General features: G+C 42.9%; 1 protein-coding gene across 1 annotated transcript; it reads left to right on the top strand.

The window, feature by feature from the left end:
• Nucleotides 1-1295: 1295 nt before the first annotated feature.
• On the top strand, nucleotides 1296-2629 carry LOC147441006 (uncharacterized). The gene has a single exon (XM_086482773.1). The coding sequence runs from the start codon at nucleotides 1455-1457 to the stop codon at nucleotides 2508-2510; it is 1056 nt and encodes a 351-aa protein (XP_086338899.1). The 5' UTR covers nucleotides 1296-1454; the 3' UTR covers nucleotides 2511-2629.
• Nucleotides 2630-10491: the final 7862 nt, after the last annotated feature.

The raw sequence follows: 10491 nt of genomic DNA, 5'->3' as shown, positions 1-10491 counted from the left end.
GATATTGAGTTCAAGCCATCTAGAGGGCGAGCTTTTGTCTTCATAGACGGTAGACCTTGCCTTACCTTGGGATAATAGTGCATTAAGATTCTCTTTGTATGGCATTCAGTTGACATTGAACATAAAGCATGATGATCATACAAAGCTAGTACTATGTAGCAAAGGGTGCAATCTAGGATTTGGGATGATGGGATCAACTTTAAATTGGTCTAATTAGTAGCTTGATTAGGAGATTCAATATCTTAGATATTGCAACCGATCAAATTCTTTGTTCATATTAAAAGATTCTTCACTCACAGTAAAACTAACTAGTGCAATCACTCCATGTGTGTAAATTGTTCACGTTAAAAGATTATTTACTCACACTAAAATTAAGTAGTGCAATCACTCCACATGTACAAAATCAAAATAAGAATCACATGCAAAATTTATCACGACGAGAAAAACATTAAGACTTTTAATACTTGTGAGATTTTTTACCTGGCTAGTCAAATATACATGCACTTTAAACGTAAGGGGGAGAGTAGAAGAACAACTGAAGAAAAATCTTAACAAAAATTGGAAAGTATGATGGAGTTCCAAACAGTGGTCTTACAAGTTTTAAATGCTTATAGGTCTTTTGGTCTAATTTCGAGCTCAATTAGGAGATTCAATATCTTAGATCTTTTACAACGGATCGGATTCTTTGTTCACATAAAAAGATTCTTTACTCACACTAAAACTAAGTAGTGCAATTCACTATAGGTGTAGAAAAGCAAAAGCAGTATGACATGCAAAATTAGTCACGAGACATGGTGAGGCATGTCTTCAAGTCCATCGATCTTAAAAAAAAGTATTAGATTAGAAGATTCTAAGTTACTCACACTAAAACTAAGTAGTCCAATCACTCTAGGTGTAGAAAATAAAGCAAAAGAAGTATCACATGCAAAATTCGTCACTAGAAAAGCATTAAGACTTTTAGGATGTGTGTGTGTGTGTGTGTGTGTGTGTGTGAGAGAGAGAGAGAGAGAGAGAGAGAGAGAGAGAGGATTCCCTCAAGAGAAGAGATAAGCAGTGACGAGAGAGAGAGGAAGGAGGAGGACACCTTGCAAGAAACAAAAGAGAGTAGCTTAGCCTATAGGATGGGACCTTGCCTTTTGAGATGGAAAGTACATGATGATGGGTAGAGAATATTAGTGCCCTTTATTTTTTTTTGGCATATGCGAACCCTGGACAAGGTTTAAAAAACAAAATCTAGAAATGCAATTGGCGTGAGTGAGCAGAAGAATTCGCAGGTGGGTGAAATCATGTAAAGAGGATCGACTGAAATCCAGAGCAAGATGACTAAAGCATACACACAAGCCAGCCTTCACCTTTACTTAGGTATATAAATGTGTGTGCTGATGAACCAGTTTTCCCAAGCACCGCGTTGATCATCAGCTTGTAGCCTTGTAGCCGATAAGATCAGCAGAAAAATGGGCGCTGGCAACCTTCTGGCCTTGGTGGCCAGAGTACAGTCATTCCGCATGAAGAACACGGCCCCCCTTCAACTAGCAGCAAGCGCAGGTGCAGGTGCAGAGGAAGGTGACGTGCAGCTACTCATGGGCAGCTTCCATGCCGACCTGGCACAGCGGGTCGGGCAGCTGCAGCTGCAGGGAGGAAGCGCGCATCTCAATTGGCTGCTTGACGCCTGCGCCTGCACGCTCTCCACCCACTCCGCTCTTGCCTCTGCTCTCAAGAATGCGCTTGCGCCTCCACCCGCCAATCAGCGCGCCGATGAGATGCTGAGCTTGCTGGACGCTTGCACCTCTCTCAAGCAGGTGGCAGACGACGTGGACCGCCAGCTGGGCTCCCTTCAGGCAGCGCTAGTTCAGAGCGCCCGAGGAGTACAGACCTCCAGAGCAGGTCAGCTGGCAGCAGCACGGCGGCTGCGACCGTGCTTAGATGGCCTTCAATCGCTCAGCAGTGCCCAATACAGGCCCATCAAAGAGGCGCAGGCGGCCTTGCTGCTGGCGGCCAAGCGCGAGCTGCTGGCACCTGCAGCTAATTGTCGACGTGATCCCGCAGCACAGCCCCTCCATCACGCCTTGGATGGCACCTTGCTCATATCTCTGCTAGTGCTGGCCTCCGCCATCGCAACCTTCGCTCCCCCCCTCCGATCATCATCTGGCGCCATCCGCAGCGCCTGCAAGATCGTCGCCTCCAGCTGCAAGAGCGGCAGTAGCCTAGCGACGGTAACGATGTGGGGTGGGCCCCTGTGGCAGCTGCAGTGTGACCTGAAGCAGGAGGACATGGGCGCTCTCTTTTTCGAGCTTCAAGGGCTGCACTCCGCCGCCGCCTCCATCCACGCCGCCGTCTCCGGACCAGCTCATGCAGATCAGGCTACTGTTGCGGATCTGAGGCAGAGAATCGACAGCGTGCACAAGCGCTCGCAAGAAGCCCGAGCGTGTGTCACCGTGCTCCGCTCGCAACTGGCCTCGCTCTTCCAGGCCCTGGTGGCGCTCCGCCTCTCTCTCCTCGCCCTGCCCTGAGAGACTGGCTGGACCCACGTCCTTTTTCAAAAGGTTCCGGCCTCCGCCTGTGAATGTAAATACATTCAATTGTACAATATGGGAGAATGTGACTAATGCAATCCTCAAAAGTTTTGTTCCGTGTATCGTTCCAATTTCCACTCTCTCCCTCTGTCTCTATGTGAGTAAAGCAATCCTAGAGAAATTTGGGCTTCCCTTTCAATTCCAATTCTCTCTCTCTCTCTCTCTCTCACACACACACACACACACACACAATGTTTCTTTTTGAGCTCTCAAACAATGTTGTTACTTGAGTCAGGTAGAGGCAGCATGAACTTGCAATTCTAAAGCATTGACCACCTTTATCATAAGCAGCCATGATAACGGTAGCACTAGTCGACTATAAGTAAAAATAATAAATAAAACAAGAGGAGCAATAATGCATCATTAAGCTTAGCTCCCCATTTTCATTGGATCTACTGGGTGTGTGAAACAATCCAAACGAGAAAACATAAAAAAAAAACTTAATAAGTTGCAAGGATTATCTAGTATTTTTCTTGATATTTGGAATGAGTGTCCTTTTTTAACAAATAACTTAATAAGTGACAATGTTGCTACTTGAGTCAGGTAGAGGCAGCATGAACTTGCAATTGTAAAGCATCAAGCATAGTTATATGGCCGAGTGGATCTAATCTAACACCACAATTGTGCTCTCCTCCACACACGTGCAAGTTTTACATCACTCTTAGGATACATCACGTGCTACACCACGTCTTGTAGCATACGAATCAACTGTGTTTGTGTGACTTCATCCATATTTACTCGTATATATACTTTATATCTATACACCTTGTTGATTCACCTTCATACAAACATGCACAAACTATTCAAAACATCCAAACATGTTTTCTTATGACAATTCTAGACTAGCTTCCACATTGTGACCATTTTAATCTTTTTGCAAAGCATGCACTTATAGCCAGATTGGTATTGTATGCTTGGGTTTGGACCTAAGATACAAATTCCCCCCCCCCCCCCCCCCCCCCCCCTCTCTCTCTCTCTCTCTCTCTCTCACACACACACACACACACACACACACACACACACACACACACACACAATGTTTCTTTTTGAGCTCTCAAACAATGTTGCTACTTGAGTCAGGTAGAGGCAGCATGAACTTGCAATTCTAAAGCATTGACCACCTTTATCATAAGCAGCCATGATAATGCTAGCACTAGCTGACTATAAGTAAAAATAATAAATAAAACAAGAGGAGCAATAATGCATCATTAAGCTTAGCTCCCCATTTTCATTGGATCTACTAAGTGTGTGAAACAATCCAAACGAGAAAACATAAAAAACAAGTGTCCTTTTCTAACAAATAACTTAATAAGTGACAATGTTGCTACTTGAGTCAGGTAGAGGCAGCATAAACTTGCAATTGTAAAGCATCAAGCATAGTTATATGGCCGAGTGGGTCTAAACCAACACCACAATTGTGCAAGTTTTCCATCACCCCCAACTCTTAGGATACATCACGTGCTACACCACATTTTTTTTTTTTTGTGAGAGCTTCCTTAACCCCCAACGTGCCATGTCAAGAGGGCGCTTCGAATGCCTATCAATAAAGATGGAGCATATTTACCTCTCCATAGGCCCCAACAAAGCACTCCAGTAACAGGAGAAACAAAGATCTTGATTTTGCCTTTCTAGTGCATGGTTAATGAATCAAGATTTACAGGCCTCATTAGTTGCCCCTATCAATGAAAGCTTCAAGTTATCTAGCACAAGTCAATGATATATGTTTTATAAAGACTCTAGGTGTAAGAAGGAAATAGGACGGTTGCGATCCAAGACCCCCAGTCTTACAAGTGAGATATCCTTGTGCATCGACTCGTACCAAATAGCCATGTACCTTGCCTTTGTGATCATATGACAATGATTGCGGACGATGTAGAGCCCACATGTTAAAGGATGCTATGGGAGATGTAAAGTGGGAGCATGGCGTGGATAAGGAGATACACTTGATGCAGGAGATACATTTGATGCAGAACCTAGTTGGAATTTGGCAAGGTTGTGGCAAGCTTTCATGTGCCTTCCACCATCACGTGTGCCTAGTGTTTAGCAAGAAGCATCCTAAGGTTGCATTGTCTAGACTTGCAAAGGTAAGAGTACAAGGGTGGAATTGTGGCAACATATGAGGTGGCATATATGGCTAAAGACCCTGTGTTGAGACTTGGGCATGCACATACAAGGATATGTTGTAATTCATTCTCACAACATGAGCTGCATATATATGTGGGAGAAAGCCCATTGTTTCATGTTTCAAGATATAAAGATTTTTTCATGCAACCAATCTAGTTTTCTCGCTAACTCGAATGTGTTTTTAATGTAAGTATAAGGTTACTATAGCGCCACATGTTTTTAATTGTGCATACAATTAAGTACAAAAAGGTTGAATTTTTTGTATTTTGCATAGCTATCACCGGTGTTTGCATGACTTCATTGTTACCATATACATGTGGCAGTGATGTGTGCGAACACACTTAGGACTGTTGAGGCATTTTTTCCCTCACTAGGACATTTTTTCTCCCACGCATTGTATATACACCCATCATTCTAGGGCTATCTATCTTTCCATTGCACACTAAGTAATACACTCTCTGTTATGTGCCTTCATCTTCCTTCGCCTTCTCCAAGCTATGTGTGTTTTGTTGCAACCCTAATTCCAACAATTAGTATTAGAGCAGGTTGCGTCCTCCCTGTTGAGATGTAGAGAGAAAGAGAGAGAGACAAGACAAGAGACACACCATATACGCTCCCAAAGACTGATTCGTATTGAAGACAAGATACAAATATATAGGTGAGACTAAGTTGAGTAGAGTGAGCCATATATAGCTCCAACACCCCCACTCAAACAAAGGTCTCTAGCTTTGGATGAAAAAACCCTTGGGGAGTTCAAGGGAAAAACCCAAGCCCCTATACAATGTGAAAATATGAACCAGCGCGGTGATGATGTGAAAGTGAATTGTGCATCTATGTAAAAATATTAAAGTGACTCAGATATCACAATGTGCAAATGTGGAGTGTGCATAGTGCATGATACCTAAAAGATTACAATGTCATATGTACAAAGCTATTACAATAGCAAAGTAGCTTTGGATGAAAAAACCCTTGGGGAGTTCAAGGGAAAAACCCAAGCCCCTATACAATGTGAAAATATGAACCAGCGCGTTGATGATGTGAAAGTGAATTGTGCATCTATGTAAAAATATTAAAGTGACTTAGATATCACAATGTGCAAATGTGGAGTGTGCATAGTGCATGATACCTAAAAGATTACAATGTCATATGTACAAAGCTATTACAATAGAAAAGAAGCTAATCTAGAAAGAGTGAGGCCGAAGCAACTCCAAGCTCCGAGCGCAAGAGGATGAAACGTGACTCATTGAGGCCTTTGGTCAAAATGTCTGCAATCATCTGGTCACTTGGACAGTGTTCAACCATAATGGTTCCTTTGCGTACTTCATACCTGACATAATGATAATGGACAACAATGTGCTTTGACTTATTATGTTGAACATAGTCTTTTGCAAGACTAATAGCACTTTGGTTGTCACACCGCAAGGGTGTGCTAGAAAGAGGAGAGTGACCAATATCAACCAACATTTGTCGAAGCCAAATCAACTCACGAGCTGCAAGTAATGCCGCAACATATTCAAACTCAGTCGTAGAAACTGCAACACAATGTTGTTTCTTGCTGGTCCAAGAAACAAGACAACCGTTTATAAAGAAGCAATTTCCACTAGTAGATCGCATAGATAAATGTGAGCTTGCCCAGTCTGCATCTGTGTAACCCAAAAGAGAAAGAGATTGCATAGAATCCGATGTGAGTTGTCGTCGATAGACTAAACCAAAATCTGTAGTGCCTTTCAAGTATTTCAATACACGCTTTGCAGCAGACCAATGCTTAAGAGAAGGACATGCAAGATGTTGTCCAAGATAATTAGCAGCAAACAGAATATCAGGACGAGTGTTCATGCCAACAAACTGAAGACATCCGATCAAGTTAGCATAAGGTTGATTTGTGACAAGTTGACCGCCATTGTCAGAAGTGTTCTTCGTAGAGCTCGCAAGACAAGGTGTGTTGGCTGAATGTGCAGATTCCATACCAAATTTTTGAATAATATCTACAATAAACTTTCACTGTTGAAGGAATAAAATACCTTTTGTACGGTTCCGTTGGATTTGAATGCCAAGACAAGAGTGAATCTCTCCAAGATCCACCATATCAAATGCAGAAGACAATAACTTTTTCACTTGCTGAAGAAATCCCAAAACATTGGAAACAAGGATCGTATCATCCACATAAAGAGCAAGAATCACAAAACTGCTACCTTGGCGTTTAATGTATAAGTTGGGGTCTGACGAGCAAGAGATGAATCCTTTAGAGGTGAGAAAAAGATCAAATTTTGTATACCAGGCTCGCGAAGCTTGTTTGAGACCATATAGTGCCTTATGGAGTTGAGCAACAAGGTCTTCTTTACCTGGAATAACAAACCCTTCTGGTTGTTCCGTATAAATTTCCTCTTCCAAGTCACCATTAAGAAAAGCAGTTCGCACATCCATTTGATGAGCTTCTAAATCAAATTGAACAGCAAATGCCAATAAAACTCGAACACTTGTAATGCGAACAACTGGTGAAAAAGTCTCTTGATAATCAACACCAGCTACTTGGGAGTAACCTTTTGCAACTAAACGCGCCTTGAACTTGTCAAAAGATCCATCTGCTTTTACTTTTGTCTTATACACCCACTTACATTTAATAGCTGTACGACCAGGAGGTAATTCAGTTAGTATCCATGTACCTTTAGAGATAAGAGAATCGTACTCTGCTTCCATAGCCTCTTGCCATTGATCCTTTTGTGGTGAAGAGATAGCTTCATCATAAGTAACGGGATCTTCAGAAGTAGAAAAAGCATTATCAGCAATATCATCATCATAAACATGACATGAGCCATGTTCCAAATCAATAGACAGATCAACAAAAATATCAATATCATCATTCGCAACATTTGGAATGGATGGTTGTGAAGAGGATAGTTGCTCTATAGGAAGAGTTTCATCTTCTGAAAGAAATGGAAAAGCCTGAAGCAATGATTTAGTATCATCAGAATCATCCATGGACCATGAACCTCCCATAAGTTGTTCGTTAAAAGTAGCATCACGATTCACAATTACTTTCTTGGGGGAAGGGTCATAGAATTTGTAGCCTTTGGAAGTGTCAGAATATCCAATAAAAATAACTTTAAGACCAGGAGCATCAAGCTTTGTTCGTGTTTCTTTGGGAACATGAATATAAGCAATACATCCAAAGGTTCGAAAATGAGATACAGAAGGAATGTCACCTGTCCATGCTGTGATGGGTATCTTACCAGAGGGTGCACTAGCAGGAAGATGATTCTGAATAAATGCTGCTGTCAAAGTAGCTTCAGCCCAGAAAACACGAGATAAGACAGAATGAATCAACATACATCTTACAACATTGATGTTAACCCTCACGGCACACGGACACCCCATCACCTACGACGGACGTGTATTATGTATTTGGCAGAGTCGGGTACCGGGCTTGTCGGACCAATAGGGAAAGGTAGAGTGATTGCCGATGAGAGGCGCACTTTAACTTGGACATTCAAGGGATTAGTTGGTTAAGCATGGGCGCCCAAGTGTGAATGGGGTGAGCTCCTATAAAAGCCAACTAAACCTAATTTTTACTCATTCTCTCATTTGTGCAATTGAAGAGTGCTCTTGCTCCATCTCCATCTTCTTCTTCTTCACCTCCTTGTGTGTGTGTGAGAGAGAAAAAGAGAGAGGGAGAGTGTGTGTGCGATCGAGCATTACGAAGGCACGACGGCGTCGAAGCGGTTGAGCGCGGCACGACTGCAGCTTCTTCTTCATCGCGGCGAGGAATCCACCACGAAGGCGAGCGTAGAGCGGTGAGTGACACACCCTTTGTTTCCTTGAGCTTGCTAGTTTAGGCTTGTTGTGTGCTTGGAGCCGTTTGTGGCTCGCATACGGTGTATTGGCAAGTCCCGTGCTTCGACAGTGCGGCAAGGAGCGCACATTTTTGGCGCCGCTGTCGGGGATATGCCCTACACTAAGCTCGGTTAGCACTTTACGCTTCCTTGTGGTGCAATTTCTATCATAGGAAAGGCAGGGAAGGAGTGTGTGGAGATTTCTGTTTTTTGCGTTTTCTGCATTTGCTGTCAAGTTTCAATTTATGCTATTGTCTGCGTTTTTTCAATTTCTGCAATTTCTGCATTTTCAAGTTCGGCGTTTTCAATTTCTGCAATTTTCTGCATTTCTGCGTTTTTTGAATTGTCTGCAATTTCTGCATTTTCTGCATTTCTGCGTTTTTTCTGCAATTTCTGCATTTCTACGTTTTTCAATTTTCTGCATTTCTGCGTTTTCTGAAATTTTTGCATATCTGCACCCCAAAAAAAAAATAAAAATAAATAAATTTTTAAAAATTTTTATTTTTTCTCCCAAAAAAAAAATATAAAAAATATAAAAAAAATAAAAAAAATAAAATTTAAAAAAAAACCGGAAATTAAAAACGCGAGCGAGCGGGCGGCGAAATTTTTCGAAAATAAAAAACGTGACTCTTAAAACGGACGGGTTGGTTTGTATAAAAGGTAGATCGGGATCGGGATCATTTGCCCAAGCCCAAGCCCAAGCCTCAGTCCTCAGTCTTATGATATTTACTAGACTCACTCTTATATATATACCCTACTCCCTCAAGAGAGAATGAGAGCATGTGGGACAAGTCCTCCACTCTCCTCCTTTCTCTTCCCACTTGCACCCTTAGACTTTCTAGTTTGGGCCTAGTTCCCTACTGGAAATTGACAGTTTTAGGGATTCCGAGGGCATAGAGTCACCAAACGGAGGGCTGTAAAGCACGGCACGACCCTCTGACCGATACGCTCGTTTCGAGCTATCACACGGCCCATTCCACGACACGCTCTAAAAAATCTAGCAAAAAAAAACAATCAAAAAACACGCTAAAAACTAGTCACAAGGCCTCCTAGAGCAGCTTTTTGACACCTTAGGGTATCAAAAGCACATGCACTTACGCTCTGAGCGGGTGCTAGAACACGAGCATATTGAGGGTGCCTCTGTTCATACGGACACCCATTACCCATCCACGATAGGATCTAGACCCTCAGCGGGGACACAAGGTAGCACCACCCAAGACCCTAAAATAGCCGCTAGTGATTCCTCCTCCGTCTCAGAAATCATGGGAGCATATCCTACCCAAAACACTGAGAGAGAAGGCCATGCACCTCCCGAAGCTCCATAGCCTAGCACTAGTATTTTAGAGGTAGGCCGTTTCATGAAACATTAGGTAGAGCTACTCGCTCGGACCTGATGCAAATGAAGCACACGAAGGGGGTGGGGAAAGTGGAATCTCCTTTCACATCGCACGTGGACCCCACACCCCCAAAGAGTGTCCATGTGGATATCTTGCCAACTTCTTACCAAGAAGGCCCTATTGAGCTGCCTCCTTCAAAAGTTCCCTCTAGAGTACCGTTGGTGACAAGTAAAACCACGGGGAGCAACATTGCTTCTACCTCACAAGAAACCGTTAACACGTCGACTCTAGAAGGATGGTTCATTAATGATCATTGGACATACGACCTCCACACTGAGGTGTTGACGGATCTACACTCTGGCTACGCCTACCATGTAGGATGGATAGAGATTGTACAATCCACCTCTAGTGCCACGAGCATCGAAGATCAACAGAAAATGATCTGTAATGTTATCCATGGCATTATTCAATCAGAAAGGCAAAACCGAGGGGTAAATATACTCTCAACTGGCCCCATGAGATTTCTGGATACGAGCAAGGATCAACAGCCTACTCTATCACAAATGGAGACTCCTCTAATGAGCCCCATGGACCCATCTTACGTCATTTCACCTGGGGTCTCTATGC

The sequence above is a fragment of the Adiantum capillus-veneris genome, chromosome 15 (genome assembly GCF_014529385.1).
Source record: "Adiantum capillus-veneris isolate H3 chromosome 15, ASM1452938v2, whole genome shotgun sequence".
In the NCBI taxonomy this organism is placed as follows: Eukaryota; Viridiplantae; Streptophyta; class Polypodiopsida; order Polypodiales; family Pteridaceae; genus Adiantum; species Adiantum capillus-veneris.
Note: the sequence above shows the minus strand (reverse complement) of the source record. Positions and strands in the feature narration are given on the sequence as shown.

What these genes read in the sequence shown, in the direction of transcription:
- LOC147441006 (XM_086482773.1), top strand. Translation starts at nt 1,455, where the DNA reads ATGGGCGCTGGCAACCTTCTGGCCTTGGTGGCCAGAGTACAGTCATTC.